Source organism: Octodon degus, unplaced genomic scaffold, assembly GCF_000260255.1.
Source record: "Octodon degus isolate 3935 unplaced genomic scaffold, OctDeg1.0 scaffold00074, whole genome shotgun sequence".
In the NCBI taxonomy this organism is placed as follows: Eukaryota; Metazoa; Chordata; class Mammalia; order Rodentia; family Octodontidae; genus Octodon; species Octodon degus.
In genome coordinates, this window is record NW_004524650.1 from 176438 (window position 1) to 195851 (window position 19414).

At 39.0% G+C, this 19414-nt stretch overlaps 1 protein-coding gene and 1 pseudogene across 1 annotated transcript in view; both read right to left on the bottom strand.

The window, feature by feature from the left end:
• The window catches only part of Palmd (palmdelphin), an 87126-nt gene extending 69852 nt beyond the window's left edge, over positions 1-17274 (bottom strand). Inside the window, exon 1 of the mRNA XM_004635683.2 lies at positions 16558-17274. Coding sequence (XP_004635740.2) covers positions 16558-16602 — 45 coding nt within the window. The 5' untranslated portion in view covers positions 16603-17274. The remainder of the gene's footprint in view (positions 1-16557) is intronic.
• LOC101575847 lies at positions 3605-5368 on the bottom strand (annotated as a pseudogene).
• Positions 17275-19414: the final 2140 nt, after the last annotated feature.

Here is a 19414-nt window from a genome sequence, read left to right on the forward strand (position 1 = left end):
ATCTCTCTATGTAGTCCAGTCTGGCTTTGAACTTACTATGTAGCCCAGGCTGGCCTTGAACTTACAGTGCTCCTCTGCCTCAGCCTACCAAGTGCTGGGGTCATGGACATGTGCCACCTTGCCCTCTCCAGAAGGATGTTTAGGAGGTAGGATTTGGTGATTAAGACAGAGATTTTGGGTAAGGGTGTAGTATAGTGGTCAAGGACTTGCCTAGCATGACTGAGGCCCTAGGTTTGAGTCCCAGCACTGTAAAAAACAAAAACAAACAAACACAAAAACCCAAAAAAGGAAAATAGAACTCAAAGTTTCAAACTTAAGTTTTTTCTTGTGACCTAATTATTCTAAAAATCTGCAGATGATGATTGCTGAGAACCTTGTATGTGTCAGGAGCACTTAAGCACAAAAAGATATATTTATTCAATCTTCCCCAAATCTCTCTGAGCTAAGGATCATATTTATCCTCAGAATGTAAATGAAAGAACAAAGAAACACAGCTATCTAGATCATGAGAATGCTGTGGATCTTGGTTTTCATATAGCTTTTGACAAACGTTTTTACCTTAGTCTTGCAAGTAAGTTTGTGGAAATGTGAAAATATATATATACATTTTTCGATGACTGTCTTAACATTTTTTTTTTTTTTTTGCAGCAATGTCCTATAAGAAGATAGAAAACTAAGGGCCAGCCAAATAGCTCAGCAGATTAAAGCACCTGCAAGCAGGCACAGGGGCTGGGGGATTGATCCCCAGGCCTACCATGCCAGCCCTTACCCCAGGGCGCTCTGAGAAATCAATTAAGACTGGGCGTGGTGGCACACACCTGTAATCGCAGCACTTGAGAGGCTGTAAATAGGAAAATCATTATGAGTCTGATCTAGTAGTGAGACTCTGAAAACCCCGTAGACCCTTCCCTAAAAATACAGAAAAAAAAAAAATAAATAAAAGAAGATGGAAGGCTAGAACTAAGCCTAACATTTACACATACATAAGCAAACTGAAATAACTTTCTGAAGCCCAATTCAAGGATTAAGTGGAAGTAGGTTAGAGGTTTTACTTTGAAAACCTACTTCAGAAAAAAAACCAAACCAAAACAAAAAACAAACCTGTTTTAGGTGACTTTAATGGTCATCGAGGCTCAGAAACTCATGCTATTAAACATAATGAGTCAGAATTTCAAAACATCAAGATGGGGTGCTGGGTCCAAATTAATGATTAACTTTATTAGTAAATATGAACTTCATAAGATAGATTAATGGTATACTATTTGGAAAAGCCAAAGTTAAAGAAATTATAAAAATTGCCCAGACATTGACTATTTTAGAAACAACTGTCAACACTTTGGAGCATTTTGTTCTCATCATTTTTTAACTCACATATGCCACGATATGTGTGCTTACACAAACAGACAAACAGAAAGCACCGGAGGAGGCCCTTATAAATGGTTTTGTGGCCCAAAAATTAGATTAACTTTTGCACTTAATCCTATGCCATGAGCATTTATCATGTAACTAAATTTTGTACATATAAGGCATCGAATTTTATTGAAATTGTTCTACTAATCAGGTTTGAAACTGTCTCATTGTTATTTGTTTCTCAATAAAATTAATAAAAAAATAAACTAAAATATTATAGTTGGCTGACTCATTTTCTTTCTTTCTCCCTGTTAGGTTGTTTTGAGTCTTTTGGTGTTGTCCCTAGTCATGTGATGAACTTTCCTGTATGTATATTTTCGGCCAGTTTTCTCTACTGATTTGCTTAACATAAGTACCCAGAGGTTAGTTATCTAGGCAGAGGGTATGGACGTTTTAAACATTCTTCATAAAGATTGCTGAAATAGTCTAGTGAATAAAATTGTTATTTATGTTACTCAGAACAGTCAGCCTTACTTTTACTAATTGTGAATAAGTAAAAAATACTTTAATATTTGGAGTAACAAAACATAGTATCTTTTTTTAAAGTGAAATTTCAGACTTAAATTATTGTCTCACTCGTAATTTGCTTGGCTAATTAATTGTACTGAGGATCAATGGAATAGATTAGAAGACATAGACACAACTACAAAGGGGCCAAATACATTCACTGGAAGAATGATAGACTCTTTAATAAATGGTGCTGGAAAAACTGGCTTTCTGCATGCTGAAAACTAAAATTAAACACATGTCTATCACCATGAGTTAAGCTATAGTCAAAATGGATCAAAGATTTAAATATTAAAAGAGAAACATTAAATCTGAAAAGTAGGTAGAAATCATAAAGACATAGGGGTAAGGAGGAGTTCATGAACAAAAATCAAACTGCATGGGAAATACTTCAAAGAAACAACAACTGGGATCTCATGTTTTTAAAAAGTTTCTACACATCAAAAGAAATCACCAATAGAATGAAAAGAAAACCCACAAATAGGGAAAAAAAATCTATAGACAACTGTCCCTCAGACAAAGGACTTCTATCTAGAACATGTAAAGAATTACAAAAATTAGGCCTCCCAAATTCAAAGACACAATGAAAAAATGAGCATCTGGGATGAATATATACTTCATTTCATCTTCACTGAGATGGATATACAGATAACAAATACATGACAAAATGTTCAACATCATTAGTCAAGAAATGGAAATGAAAACCACCCTGAGATTCCATCTCACTCCAGAAAAAATGGCTATCATCAAGAATTCAAGCAATAACAAATGCTGGCAAGACTGTGATAAAAACAGAACACTTCTCTATTGTTTGTAGGAATGTAGATCGGCACAACCACTATGGAAATCAGAGTAGATATTTCTCAAAAAGCTAGGTTGGGAAGTTCCATTCAACTCAGCTATTCCCTTCCTGGGTATCTTTTCAAATGAACTGAAACATAACACCACAGTGATACGTGTGTACCTATGTTTATAGCAGTGTAATTTGCCATAGCTAAATCTTGGAAACAACACAAATGTCCATTAACTGAGGAATGAATAAAATACATGTGGTGTTGTTTTTTTTTTTTTCACAATGGAGTATTACTCAGCTATAAAAACAGATGAATTTGTGGTTTTATATGGATTATTATTTTAAAAATATATCTGGTGTTCTTTCTTTCTTTCTTTCTTCTTTCTTTCTTTCTTTCTTTCTTTCTTTCTTTCTTTCTTTCTTTCTTTCTTTCTTTCTTTCGTCTTTTTGAGACAAGATCTTTCCGTGAAGTTCAGGCTGGCCTTGCACTCACTTTATAGCCCAGGCTGGTCTCAAACTCACAACAATCCTCCTGCCTCAGCCTCCTGAGTGCTGGGATCACGAGCATGTGCCACCACACTTGGCACTTAACTCATTTTTCCATGATCTTAGGTATAGTAACCTTTGTTTACCATATTAGATAGAAACACTTTCTTATTTGCTTTTAAATGCTATTTGTGATGTTTTATTTTTATTTATTTATTTATTTATATTTTAGAGACAAATGGTTTATTTGGTAAGAAGGAGTAAAAAGAAATTCTTAATTCCTCTTCTCACTTCTGCCCGTTGAACTGAATGGTGGTCACATGGATGACTACACACAACAATCCCGTCATAGATTTGATCTTTTTGCAAAAATGCAGATGCCTGAGTTACACGAGTTGGAATTATTTTCTAGATAGAAGTGCCAACTGCTGTGCTTTCCACTGTGTCAGTGTTTGCCACAGTCTCTTTCTTCTCTTCTGGCTTCATGGCAGGAAACAGGAGCACTTCCTTGATGTTGTTGGAGTCTGTGAGGAACATGGTGATGCTGTCGATGCCCATGCCCCAGTCGGCCGTGGGGGGCAGCCCGTACTCCAGGGCTGTGCTGAAGTTCTCATCGATGAACACGGCCTCGTCATCACCGGCAGCCTTGGCCTTGGCCTGTTCTTCAAACAGTTGCCGCTGCCTCATGGGATCGTTCAGTTCAGTGTAAGCGTTGCACACCTCCTTCTTCATGACAAAGAGCTCAAAGCGCTCGGTCAGACCCTCTTTAGAGGTATGTCATTTAACTAATGGGCTCATGATCTGTGGGTGATCACAGATGAACGTAGGATTGATGCACGTCACTTCCAGGAACTCCCTGACAAGCTTGTCAAGGAGCCTGGCTGTGGTCCGAGGTGGAGCGCATTCAACAGCTTTTGCTATGCAGATATCATCAAGAATTTTGTGAGTTTCTTCTGTTTCGAAGAGGCTGGTTGCAGGCAGCTTCACCCCGAGGGCCTTCTCCAGCTCTTCCACCATGCTGATCCTCCAGAAGGCTTGGCCTCTCATAGGCTTGGCCCTCAGGACCATCCGGGTGGTAGGTGATCTTGTAGCTGCCTGTGATGCTCTTCACCATTCCTGAAACCAACTTCTCTGTGATTTCCATAAGATTGTGATACTTTGCATAGGCCATGTAGAACTCACAGGTGGTGAACTCAGGATTGTGAGTCAAATCAATTCCTTCATTCCGGAACTGGCGTCTGATTTCATAAACCCAGTCAATGCCTCCAACAACCAGCATCTTATGGTACAGCTCTGGAGCAATCCTCATGTACAAATTCAAGTGCAGCTCGTTGTGGTAGGTGATGAAAGGCTTGGCGACTGCTCCTCCTAGGATGACGTTCATCATGGGAGTTTCAATCTCCAGGAATCCCAACTCATCCAAGAAACTTCTTATATACGTGATGATCTTAGAGCGGGTGATAAACTTCTGCCTTACGAAGTCATTCAGCATCAGGTCCAAGTACCTCTGTTGATACCGTGTAACGTGTGCAGGCAGGGGGACAACAGTGTGATCTCGTAGGGGATGATGTTCAGCTTACCCTTCTTGGTTTTCCCAGGATTCCCCCAAACTCCCATTATGTCTCCACGACACAGTTTGTTGTTGATATGAATAAATTCTTCCTCTGATTTATAATTTCTGGAATTGGCCATGACTTGCAACTTGACTCCCTCTCCTCTGAGGTCATAGAAGATGAGCTTTCCCCCAGAAGCTCTTTTAGCATGGATTCTACCTGCCACCTACAAGGTGATGTCAGTCAGGTGATCCCCAGGCTGCAAGTGACTGTATTCCTCAATGAAGTGGGTGAGTGAGATGTCTACGTGGAACTTGTGTGAGTATGGATCCCCGCCACTGACTTTTAGCTGGTGCACTGCTTGACTGCGGATCTTGTAGTATTGATTTGGGTCCAGGCTCTCTTTCTCAGCAGCCACACCATTGTCAGTAGTGTGACTGGTGGCAGCCCCAGTAGCTTGGCTTAGCTGTTTCTCACTGAGCTCTTTCTGCTTGGCCTCCTTCTCTGCCACTTTCTTCTCAGCTTTCAGGCATCTTTTTAGCTCATTCTTGCTCAGTTTCGGCTTGCCGTCCACTGTCACCTCGGCCCCCTGCACCGCTGCCATCTCGCCAAGAACCCGATGAGAGTCATTTGTGATGTTTTAGAACTACTTAGAGAGAATTTTTCTTTTTTTTCCTTGGTGGAACCAGGGATTGAACTCAGGCCCTTGAGCTTGCCACGAAAGAGCTTATTCCACTGAGCCATCTCCCTGGCCCCCAGCTTTTTTTCTTTTCTTCTGACATTTTTAATGTCTCTCATATCTTAGATCTTGTAATTTTATTCATCCATATTTTATTTTTGCATTCCAAATGTTAAAAAATATAATTCTTTAATCCAGCTGAATTGTATTTTAATTTATGATAGGTGTTAATTTCCCCCTCATTTTTAGGTAATTATCTGAACCTTTATCTCAGAGTTCTTTCTTACTGATTCAGGATGTAGTTTTTAGTCATTTACCAACTTTTAAATGTATATTAGTGTTTTGTCCAAAATTATTTGTAGTTTCTCATATTATTGATTTTGCCAATGCAGTATAATTTTGATTATACACCAATGAGGCAAATTAACATTTTATTGGTCGTTTTCCTTTATTGCTCTTATTAAATGTATTGATTAACAGCATTAATTTATTTTTCCATTTAGACTTGAAAATTATTTTAACTCTAATAGAAACAAAATTGAAAACCTAACCAATTTCTTATCTCTTCTCTTTACCAGATAAAAATGTTGGCAACTAATTAACCAAATAACCAAATAAAGAACATATACCTTTATGGAGTTAAAAATTTGCTCATAATAGTCACCACCTAGATAATTAGCAGTTGAAAATTATACATATATGCATATATGTACATATATATTAGATGCATGATATAATTTATATGAAATTATGATTGTTTTACATTGCTTAGTAATATGACTTTTAAAAATTAACACCAACAGAGCAATGTACCACGTCATTAGTCTTCTAAATTATTTTTAATGGTTATACATTTTTCTGTCACACATATGCTCATACACTTAATATTTATTCAATTAATCCTTATTTTTGGACATTGAATCAGCTTCTACCCTTGTACCATTTTAGGATGTCCACTTCTGTGTGGGTCTCTTGCTTTTCTTTAGGGTAATGTAATGTCATTGTAATGAAATTATAGGCCAAAGGATAAAATTGTTTTTAATTTTCTTATACCAGTTACCAAATTGTTCTGTGCTCAGCAATTTCATGCTTTTACCTGCAGTAAATGAGATTGTTTCCTTAGAGACTTTGATTACAATTGCATTAAACTTAAGCAAATTAGAAGAATCTGACTTTTTTTTTTTTTTTTTTTTTTTTTTTTGGCAGAACTGGGGATTGAACTCAGGTCCCTGTGCTTGCCAGGCAAGTGATTATTCCACTGAGCCATCTTCCCAGCCCCATCTTTTTAAAATTTCAAGTATACATGTAGGAATGGGATGCCTCTCTGATCATACATTCTGTGCCACTTAGTAATGTTTTGGCATGTAAATGTTACAGGGTTCCTTAGTAGCTATAAAAATACGAACATTTCTTCATATAAATCTGGCACATTTTCTTACTAGTATTAGTTTTAGTTTTGAACATATTTTTTTATTTTGTGCCTCTTGGAAGTGGAATAGTTTCTGATTATTGTTTTGCAGAAAGCTTTTGATTTTTGTATGTTCATTGTATATATGATTACTTTATGAACCTTAAAATCAATTTTTAAACATTTTTTCCCATATGCTTTTTGTCACACAGTATTGCATTTCATCATGACATTTTAATATGTACCTAGAAGAAGCTTTGATCTTAAATTAAATGTTTTCCTTGACTTTAGGGATACTGAAGCTGAAGCTGAGAGTTAGCTTTCTTGAGTTACATGCTTGTTCCAGTGGTGAAACTTGTGCTGAACCTAACTTTCTAAATCTTATATCATGTCTTATTGCTTAGAAGTAAACAAGTGACAACTACATCCAAGACAGCAAAGTGTGATACAAAAACCTCGGATGAATACCTCGTCTTGTCCTAAATGCATACCGTTTCTAACGTTTTATCAATTAGTATTCTGTCTTTAACATAAATTTAAAAATATATCCAGTAAAAAAGGACAAGAAAAAAAATTAAAGCTTATTGAAAGTGAGCATTAATGTTTAATTATTTGACCAACTTTCATACCTGTATCCATTAATCTGAACAACAGATTGGACGATAAAGATATGTAGTATAACAACCGTTGTTAATTTTTACTCTTGCTTTGAAATGCTACCATTTATGGTGTTGCTCGTTACTCGGTTTGCGTCTTTGCTTCTGCTATTTGTTTTTGATTTTTTTAAAAAATGAAGTAAATTAGAATAAATACAATTCCACACATAAAGGAGTTGTTGCGCAACCAAGGGCCTCTGTCCCAGCCAGAGCTCTGTTGACTCTCAGCACCACCTCTAACGTGACCCTCGAGGGGTCTACAATGAGCCTGTGCTCTGAGGAGGGACCAAAGTCTGGAACCGGAAGCCACAAGCTTCAGCGGTTAGAGCTGCGATTGCGTGAGTTAGAGGAAGCCAGATTCAGGCTCGTCCTGTCAGAAGGCTCAGCCCAGCGAGCTGCTCTCAAGTGAAACAGGGTGGAAGCACCTGAGGGAAAGTGTCCAGGAGAAGCCAGAAGCACCCATCCTGTGCATGGGGTGAAGAGGGTACGGGTGTGGACAAAAACATCTCTGTTTTCCCTGAACTTTCCATAATTATTTCCTCATCTGGTTTTGGAATATCTAACTCCCAAGTCAGTTTTGGGAATTAAGACCTAATTCTTAAGGCCACAGTTAGCATGGCTGTCATTCCTACTTGTGGGATGGATTGAAAAGCACGAGTTTTGTACACCTCATTTCATTTTGTAATTTTGGCCTTCCTTCCTAACGTTATAATAATTTTTAATAGATCTCTAGTTGGAATTCAGGGTGTGTTCTGCTCCTCTGTTTATCCCTTTCTTGTTTATTGTAATGAACAACGATCAAGCAGAGCAGGATAAACAGTGAACGTAGACTTATGAATTACTGCGGGGGGTGGGGGATGGCAGGCTTGGCCTGGCCTTGGGTGAAGGAGAAAATCAGGTAGCAGGCCAGACAATCATGAGCTTTCCCCTTCCAGTTCAGCTGTACTTATTCCCTCATTCATTGACTCATCCACATGGTCCTTTTTTGGTGCACCAGCAAGTGCAGAGCTCTTTGTAGGACAAACTCGAAAACACACAAAGAAGTAAGAAACTGCAATGGAGGCAGAATAGGGAGGAGGTAACAAAACCTGGAATATTTCTTGTTATGGAAGATGACTGTGATTCTATCCCTGGCCTCTTGAGAGAACAGCAGATATTTCTGAAGTGGTCCCACATTCTGCTTTTGTCCACCTTTATTCTTGGCAGCCTGAGGATGGGGGAAGAGAGTTTAGGAGGTGGAGGGCTGACTTGAGCTTACGATTGAGGAAAGCAGAGCCTGCCAGGGTGCTGCTACTTGTCCTACTTCAAACATTATCCATAAGAGGGAAGAAAGCTAATCTGAGCAAGTTCTGGAAGTGCCTGAGGGCTCCCAAAACAGAAAAGCAGACTCAGGTTGCATCCTTCAGTAATCCCTTAACTACTGTTGGCCTTAGGTTTTCTATCTATAAAATGAAGATAGTCATAAGACTAGAAAATACTCATAGGACTATTTGGACAAATGAGGTAATGATGTGAAAGATTTTGTTGTTTAGAATCCTAAATGCCATGTAAGAATGAAACCACAGGAAATCTAGAACAGCAAAAGCAATTCTAGACAAGGGTAAGCCTGGGGGAATCATAACACGGGACTTCAAGTTATACTATGAAGTTGTAGTGATAAAAACAGCGTAGTATTGGCAAAATCAAACCAAAAAACAAAAACATCAATAGAAAACAAAGAAAAACAAAAAAGAAGGGCCAGTGAGATAGCTCAGCAGTCTAAAGTGCTTGCTGAGGCAAGCTTAGGCAAACTCAGGGACCATGATTCAATCCCTGGCACCACATGCTGTGCCAGCCCTGCCCCCAGGGTGAGCTGAGCCAGCCAGGCCAACCACAAAAAACCCCCACAAAAACAACAACAATAACAACAATAACAACAACAACAACAACAAAAACCAGAAAAGAAAAATCCAGACTCATGAGTCAGTAGAACAGAAAATACAGAAACAACTCCAGGTCAACTCAACTATATCATCTTTGATAAAGGGACCAAATTACTTTGCTATAAGAATGCCCCTTTAACAAATGGTACTGGAAAAACTGGCTATCCACATGCTGAAGGTTGTACCTAGTCCCATATCTGTCACTATGCACTAAACTAAAATCAAAATGGATTAAAGATCTAAACATTAGAACAGAAAGACTTTTTTTTTTTTTTTTTTTGCTGGAAATCAATCAACCATTGTTAAATTCCTAGTATTTTGTTTAGTGAAATTCTATATTGTTTTTAATATTTTTCTTTTTCCTTTATATTTTTGTATTTTCTTTAAAAAATTTTAAAAAGGGGGGAGCCAGGGAGATAGCTCAGTAGAATAAGCACCTGTCTGGCAAGCGCAGGGTCCTGAGTTCAATCCCCTTTACTGCAAAATAAATAAATAAAGAAAGAAAGAAAATGAAGAAAAACTATATATAGCTATGTGCTATTTTTTTCTATAATGCTATGTATACTATATATCTATATATAATGAAAGACTGATCATAGGGAAAAAGAGAGAAAAGGTACTGTATTATAATGCAATGTGAACGATGTATTTGAAAGTATACCTTGAGTTATTATAATTGTCTTATGTATTTTATATCTTCTTTGGCCTGTTGGTCTGGTTTTCAATCTGTATGGATGATAATGAACTTATAAGGTCTTATAAGATAAATAAATGACTTTGCTGCTAAAAAAAAAATGGGGCAATGGAAAAGGAAAAAAAAAATTCCTACTGTGAAAGTGATCATCATGTTATGCCAATATGTACTATTACAAGTAAAAAAAAAGTTACATAAAAATAGGTGTGTTATTATTGTGGTTTCACAATTCTTTTGCATAAAATATGTCCTTTGTGTTCTGGATTTGTTAGCATAGATTGATTAGATTCACAGTGATAGCTTAGCAACCAATTATGCTGCAACTATTGCCAGTCATTGATGCAGCTGTACATGGGATACTTGCTCTTGGGGACAGAAGACAGTCTTGACTTCCATTCAGAGTTTCAGAGGATTCCTGAGCTCCATGTCTTAGATAGCTTGATGGAGTGTTCTCAGCACCTAGGATTTTATGTAAAAGCTCCATAGATCTTGCTCTCCAAATCTTCAATGATATCTTAGGAAAGTCTATATCTCTCATGACTCTGGGCAAGGGAACTTTTTTTTTTTTTTTTTTTTTTTTTTCGGGGATTGAACTCAGGCCCTTGCACTTGCCAGGGAAGCACTTATTCTACTGAGCTATCTTCCCAGCCCCTAGGGAACTTCTTATATCAGTGAATTTTCAGTCTTTTTACAAAATGACATCATTTAAATGAACTAAAACATGTTTATTTAAACCGAGGCTTAGTAGTTTGAGACTGGAGATGAGAGAGTATAAGTCCTTTTAGTTTTAGCACTGAACTGTGCTTCGTTTGTTTAGATTGTAGTCTTAGTTCATTGGAGTCTCATTTGTCTCACTCAGTTTTCTAAAGAAGCATATCTTGCTTTTAACCATTCATTAATGCTTCAGAAAGTTCGCAGAGATCCTTGTCAGTAGAGAATCTACCAAGTTAGTGTTATCATTCTGTAGCACAATGGGAAAACTTTTTTCCCTGTTATCAAAAAGCAGTTTCCTTAATGAGGCAAAGTGATTGCACTTTGTCACATGGGCTCCTTTATGGGTGGCCTATTGTGTTTGGCAAAGAAACGTGGCATAGCACATTTGTTTGAAGAAACATTTTCCGTCTCAGGAAGAAACATGTAATGTTGGTATGAAACTGTGGAGAACTTAGTGGAGGCTTTATTGTTTGAACATTCTGGCACTGAGCTGGACTTGGGAGGTTGCTATGTCTTCATGTACCTTCTTCATGGGAAAGTCTATGGATACTTGTGACAAAGTGAACTCATTTTGCAATTTTGTCTTAACTATGAGGCATGTTTGGTAACAAATATTTCATTATGTATTTTTTTTAACCACTAGTACTTCAAGAAGTCCTTAGAACTCCAAGTAAAACAGTGGTCCAAACAAAGGTGCGAAATAAATCTTTGGTGAAACTCTGGGCTAGCTTGTTCTTCACTCTTTTCTTTCTGTAGGTAGAATGGAGAGATAGACATAGACATGGTCAATTCAGACTATGGAAGCAGGCTGGCTTCTTGGGCATGTGACCTGTGAGGTGACACAATGCCTCATGCTCAGAGGAGTCTGTCTCTAAGTTTAGTGTGTTGGTGTCACCAGTTTGAAATTCTGAATGCAAGTATTTTTGTGAACAAGCGTCTCCACCTTTTCACTGTGCACTGAGCTCCACAAATTGGGGCAGTGCTGCTCTGCCCTTGGGTCATTAGCAGTTTTATTAACTGTTAGAGGATCCAAAATGTTGACAAAAAGAGAATGAAATGAAGTGGAATCATCAGAGTGAGGGAATGCCAGGTAAAGAAACAACTAGATCTTTTTGTCTCCTTAGTTTCTGTGTTTACAAATCAGGAAAATATTCTCTGAGAGAAGGGAAAGAAATAGGAAACGGATCTAGGGATATGTGAGAGTTCTTTTTTTTTTTCATCATAAACAACTTTGGCCAGCAAATATGATTCTGTTGCTCAAATTCCAGTGTCAGGACTTCGTGTGGCTCCTTTCCAAATGCGGGCAGTCCTTGGCAGGTGTTTCTACTTGGGATTTTGCTGTTGTCTAGCTCTTGACAAAACCTACCTCTTTCATGACTATGTGCTGGTGTCACTTTCTCTGAGAGTCAACCCTGACCATGGTGTTTTAAATTGCAGTCCACTGTCTCATTTTCCCTCCTGGCACTCCTGATTCTCCTTTTAAGCTAGTCATCATTCAATATGTAAGTCTTGACACATAGTAAGTATTTGAAACCATCAGTTGAATAAAAGCATGTGAGAATGAGTTGATAAAACACCTTTATAATGGTTAAATAAAAATGGCAGAAGAGACAGGCACTCCCATATGGGCCACACTTCAAGACAAAAGAGACATATAGCTACATACTTCCCTAAGGATGGGTATCAGGGATTGATATTCTAAATAGGTATCAATCACCTTGAAATAGCCCAAATGAGCCACTAACCCAACCCTCCAACAGGAAGAGACCCTGTCCCATATTCATACCTGCTTGATAACTGACTGGCTTCCTCATTTGGTGTGGATTTAATCAATTTTACCTGAGTAATGGTGCTTATGATCTCATTGGTTACCCATTGCTTTGTCCCACCTCAGGCCGACCTAAGCAAGTTCCCATGTTCTCCATCACCTCAGACCTGCCTCATCTCATGGTTTTCCTCTATAAAAGTCCCTGGAAGAAACAGCTTCCTGGGGAATACCCGCTTGGGGCCCCCCTCCTGTCCCTCTCTCATATAGGAGCTTTCTTTCCCCCAGTAAATAGATTCTGCTCATAAAAAAAAGAAAAATGGCAGATAGCTTGTTTCCTCTACTCCACGATTGGGCCTACTTCCTATTGTACCCATCTGAGGTCTCCCTTCAGACTGCACTGCTTTTGCAAGTCTATAATCTCCAGACACTTTTAAGATCCAGATTTCTGGTTCAGTGTCTTCATATTAGGAGCAGTATTTTCCTTCATCCCTACAGCATGGAGCTAAGACACTGTTCCTTGTGGAACAGGATGACACGAGTGCCCGGATGTTACTCATCCTAAGGAGGCTTCGCTGCACCCCAGGGAAATCTACCTGGCTCTTTGTTCTTCACCATGGTCTGTGTTCCCTTCTAGAGAGGAACTCTGTGGAGACAACTGCCAGTGCGACATTCAGCCTGTCCTTCATCCTGCTCTTCTCAAAGCTGTGGGGGACACTGCACCATCAGCTTCACCATTATGAAGTCAATTTCCAGTTACTAGTTGAACATGATTCTTATGCTGATAGCTCTCCTTTTGTATGAAAATCAGCTATTTGTTAAGATATGCACTAACTTAAATGTAGCCTGAAGACACTTTCAGTGTGTGAAACACAACATTTAATCAGTGCGAAGCAGCATTGCTTTTGAATTATATTGCATCAGTCTTTGGCTAAAAGGTACTTTGGAAATTAATTTAGTAAAGTATGAGTTGGGTATGAATGAAGTGATGGAGGAAGAACAGGAAAGTAAGTAATTAAGTAGAGTCGGTATTTGGTGCCTGCGTCCTGGAGTGCCTTCTTTAAACAGTTGTTTCTGTGTACTTTCACAATTTAGCCTTCATTGTCTTTAAATTATTGAGAACTCTGACTAATCGAAAATTCAATTTACTGATGTAAGAGATGAATGGCATCATCCCAGTAATTTCGTTTTCAGTTTGAGAGCCTAAGTACCACACTCGGCACTTACTGTACTTCAAAGACATTTGGTTTACAGGAAGACTGTCACTTAGTTCTATAAAATGATAGGCATATGTATCTAGCTTTTCCAAAATTTTTACAGTCTTTGCAGTGACTTTTTAGACACTTGAAACCAGGTGGAATAAATATAACAGTAAAGGTATTTTATTTTATAGCCAGGAATTGGTGGAAAACATTTTATTAAAAAATGCGAACACGTCCTAGAGGATAAAAGCTTTTCTTTTCCAAAATGAAGCCTGTGAGTTGTAGCTTGGCAGACTGGGCGGCTGCCTTCTGAAGCACATGAAGACCATTTCAGTGTAGGACAATAGTTAAAGTGAGAAAACTGTCTTTGAGTCTTAGTATAGGTGAGAGAGTTTGGAGATTTTAAATACTTCCAAAAGTGGGATGATCCTCGCCATCTCCCTGAATACTGCGTCTTTTCATTTTCCCAGGGAGAAAGGAAATAGCTGAGCTGGCTTCCTGGGTAAGCCCAGGGAGGGGAAAGCTGGCATTTCTGAGTGTCCGGCAGGGCAGGGCAGGGCAGGGCAGGGCAGAGAGGGGCTGTGTTGTTTCCATGGACACCAGTGCTCCATTTTTCCTCTAGGTGGTGACAAATATGATCAGATTTAGCCTGATGAGGAGTAGATGAGTGGAAACTTGTCCCCATAAACTTTCTCTAATTTTCCCCTGCAACCTTTATACAAGTATATTACTTCTCAGCTAGAATTACTTAGTGGTTTCCTGTTGGAGGTTTGTTTGATTCTTTCTAAGGCTATGCTTAGGTTAATGGACTAATTTTAAAAGTAGTTTAATTTAAAAAAAAATTTATCAAAAAAGCATATGTTTCAGGAAATTATACCTGTTTGGTTGCTCTTGAGACATGGTAAGCCTTATTCTGTCTTTTTTTTTTTTTTGTCATTTTCAGACAGAGTCTCACTATGCAGTTCGGGCTGGCCTTGAGTATACTTTGTAACCCAGGCTGGTCTTGAATTTGCAACAATCTTCCTGCCTCAGCCTCCTGAGTGCTGGGATTATAGGCATGAGCCACCATACCTGGCTCTGTCTCTTTTTGCATTTGGAGCCTCAGTGGAAATTCCTGGGATACTGGACACAACCATATCTGTGGAGTATGTGGGGCTTCAGTGAGAAGGTTCACTGAAGGCAGTGAGCTTAAAATAGAGGGAGCCTTAATTCAAAAAAGGAAGGGTGGACTTGGTATTCATTGGAGACATGATTTCATTTAGTCAGTTAGGAGACAGAAGCCGTTAGAAGGGGAGCTTGTGACCACGTAACTCACACAGTCTAGGAAAGCAACCTTTAGACAACAGCTGTAATGTGAAAGGCCTACGCCAAAAACAACAGAACCCAGTGGAGTTCCTGTCCCTTCAAAGCAGAACAGCTGAAATGGTGGCTGGGTTTAGCAACAAAACAAAACAATCATCCAGGCCAAGGTTTTCTGAAGAAAGGCAAATAGAATAATTAGAAGTTAGACATTTCAGAAAGTATTGCCTTGTTTTGTTTGGTACGTCTTCCATGGATATGCCAATGAATATAATACTCCACTTGTGAATATTTCAAATGTTGAAATGAAAATAAGAAATGTGAAAAAAAAAGAAGAAAGTATGGCCTTATGGGAAAGGAACGAGATCACAATGGAGTGCTGATTCCTTATGACTGGCAAAGAAAACATTTTCATTTACTGAATCCTTCCTGGGTGGAACTGAGATACTATATCCATTTAATAGAAATCATAATTTAGGATTAGTATTGCTAGTTAGGTTCTGAAAATTTGAAGAACAAGAAAGATATCCTCCTACCTACCCAGATATAGCAACAGTTTTTAAAGAACATTCCTTTATTCCTGACAGCTAACTTCAGCAGCAGAAAATGTAAGAAATTAAGGTATTAATTTCCAAAGTTCTTTCTTAAAACATTAGATCAGAAATTGCAGAGAATGCTAAATGATTGCATCACAGGTTTCCAAGTTCCTGCCAAATACAGCATTTTGTAAAATAAAATAAAATAAAATAAAATAAAATAAAATAAAATAGCTGGGCCATTTAAGAAAAGTAATTCATTTCATGCCTTGATGCTTTCTCAAAATAAATATAAAACATGCATTATTTTCTTTCCCAGCATTAACAAAATATTTTCCAAATCCGTTGCGTGCATGGCATTCCTCCATCAGAATCTTATTCAGTTTATAACTGGTGTGGAAACTGATCTCTGGGAGTTAATCTGATACATGATTTTATTTACTTTTCCTGTTTAGTGCTTCACTTAAATATACCAACATTCACTTGAATTCTGTTAGGCTTTCTGGTACATACTGTGATGCTACACATAAAAAGTTGTAGATTACTTTTATTTCTTTTTCTCCCTTATGCCCTTTAAATAATTTGAACTTTTTGGTGCCTCCCCTGCTTTAAAGTTTCTAAAGTCAGGGATCCATGTTTTGACCTAGTGTCTGTCAAATAGAAATTACATTTTTAAGGTACACAGAAGGTGGATGCTAACCCAACTTTCTTAAAAGCTTTGATTGCTGTTTAGGATAGAGGTATCGTCTATAAAAATCAGGAGCTTTTGCCCTGCGCTCCCCCAGAGGGTCACAAGGGTTAAGAGAAACAGAGCCCTTCACGAAGGCTGACGGTTCTCTTTTTCCTCTTACAGGGGCTCCTGACGGGCAGCTGGCAGCAGCACGGGTTCTCTCAGCAACCACCTTAATGAGTTAGAACTGCGCACGGACTTACTGTGATGGCTTGAAGTCTTCCCTTCACCAGCTCAGCTTCTTCCATTCTAGAAGTCAAGGACAGGCAGACGCTGAATGAAGTCCAAAGCGACCATAAATCAAGGAGCCTCCGTAGGGAGAAGAGCAGGGGTGACAGAAGAGAAGCGGGGAGAAATCCGCTTTGAACCAGGGAGAAATGGAGAAATTTCTGACTTGTCAGGAGCGTTTCTCGGCAGATGCACAGGTCAGGCTAGACAGACACATGTAATGAGGGTGTGCTGGGGAGGCAGACGCTGAGGCTGCTGGCACGAGTTGACTGACAAGTTTGAACGGCAGCAGCACAAGCCCTTTTCCTTCGGGAGCTGCCAGCTCTTTGTTGTGCTGTGCACAGTTAGCGAGGCACATTTTCTTATTAACTGTTCCTTACCCAATGCATTAGTTTCCAGGAGTGCACAAGGCGGCACCATGCTGAGCGCTCAATCAGCCTGCGCTCTTGCCACGAGGACCCTCCCCACTCCGGGGTCTTGGTGGCTCCCTACCAAGCTCCTTTTCCTGAGCTTTAGCTCCAGAGTTCACGAGGAGAAAGCCTCACCGTGCCTGGGCACAAGTGCCAAGCCACTTGTTTGCCCTTCTCCCTCTGTTTGGCTTTAATAATAAGTGAACCTTGCAGAGTGACTTTTGCGTATTGTGGTGTTTGTATCAGGCTGTCCTCCGCTCCCCTGCCTCCCCACGTTCAGCAGTTTCTTGCAAATGTTGGAATCCCGGGTCATGGAGGACACAGAGGTGTTAACGTGACGATATTAAGAAGTTGGCCCAGTACAAGTGTTCACCGTGGTTTAGACTGCAAATGCCACCCCGTGTTGGTGCTCTGCTTGGACATGCAGTTCTGCCTTGGATCTTGTTCAGAAATGACACTCCTGGCTTTCAGGAGGGTGCCCATTCTGACCTCATGGGTTATGCAAGAAAAAGGAGTGAAGCTCTGAAAGTGTGATGAAACATTCTGTAAACACGGGCAGCTCGATGCCATGAGCGTTCTCTTACCCTTTAGAAAAAGGCAGCGAAGCCCAGTGAAACTCAGGTGAAGCACACAGGGTGCTTTGCCATCGACTGTGTCTGTTTTCTTTCCCCTACTTGTTCTTTAATAAAATTTTTCTGTAGTAACCCTAGTTATCACCTAAGTCATTGTTATGTGTTTGGATGCCATGAAGCACCTTCTTATCAGCCTAAGTGAAGGGGTTAAAAGCACAAACCAGGGCGGGGATACAGCTCAGTGGTATGAATGCCTGCCTGGCAAGCACAAGGTCCTGAGTTTGAGTTCCATACAAAAAACAAAAACAAAAAAACTCACCAAAAGCAACAACAACAACAAAACACAAACCAAACATTGAATATGTGGTTGAATTTCCTTTGCATATATATTTATTTTTGAAAGAGTACAAGATGGTAAAAAAACGAAAAAAAACTCATTAGAAATAATGCAGAATTTCACTCAATAAAATAATAGGAATTTAATAGTGGTTGCTGTATTATGCAATGTTATCTTCAAATTGGTTTAGATTACCAGATATAAACATACAAAATTAGTGTAAAAAGTTTAATAAAAAAGAAAAAAGTTGACATTAATAATAGTTTTAGATAATATTTACTGAGCATTTTCTATAGACATATGTGTCTTGTCTTTTCTTCTTACAAGGTGTGGAGCTGTAGGTGCTATCATCTTTATTTTAAAAAGGAAACATCAGGTCCAGGAAGGTAGTTTTCCACATAGCTAATAAGTGGTAAAGCCAGGATTGGGTCCTTCGCTGCCTGACTTTATAACAGTGCTTAGGAAGGCTTGCCCAAGGACAGCCGGTAAGGTCAGGCACAGGTTGAGGGTTAAATCAGTCTTTGTGAGACAGGGTTGGACTCTTCTATTCTCTTCCATCCTCCCAGACGCTTAAGGCTGAGTCAAAACCCTGTGGGGCTCTATTCTAGAGAAACTTAGAAGAACTAGTGAAATAAGATTTCCTTATTTTGTCATCTGGAACTCCTCAAACATGGAGTCCACGAGCAGCATCCGTCACTGTAAGAGGAAACTCACCAGTTTTAAGAGTCTGTGTCATATTTGAGAGTGATTTATTTATCCTTGTTTTTGCATCCTCAGAAAAGACATTTAGGGAGACTAGAGAATAGGAGAATTAATTGGATCAGGGCCGAGTTTGCTTACTAGTAGATAGATAGCTCAACTTAAAAAAAAATATCAAACCTTTACAATTTTTGTTCATCTGCAAGATCGTGGCTGAAGTTAAAGACAAGAAAACATGCTTGATGAATGTCTCCGTCGGAATTGTAAGTCTGCTGCCCAGAACAGATGGGCAGTCATTCAATTATTAATCTGATCTTTCCCTGAAATCAACTTTTCTCTCCAACCTCACTTCTGCTGCAGGAAAACTCAAGGGTTTCCTAGTGTGTATGTGTGTGTGAGGGGACTAGATAAGAGAAACAGGGAGTTGAGGGAGGTGCGGAGCTGTGACAATTGATTGGTATTACCACGTGTTTATCAGTTTGTTTAGCTGGCAGTACTAATAGTTGCCAGTATTTCAAGCATTTGTTATTCATTCATGTTGTACCTATTTATCGAGCACCTGTCAGGCACAATGCTAAGTATTTAGGCTGCATGAATTGACAAAATTTCCACTCTCCTGGGATTTTTATTCTGTTAGGCAATAAAACACAAATTAATAAATGCCCAGAATATGGTAGATGATCAGACATTATGTTTTCCTGAGTCTTCTGAGGTATAAATGTTGTGCGTAGCATTCTAAATGCTGGTTCAAATGTGCAAAACTTCATTAGGACATTATATAATATATGTATACATATAGGACATTATGTATATG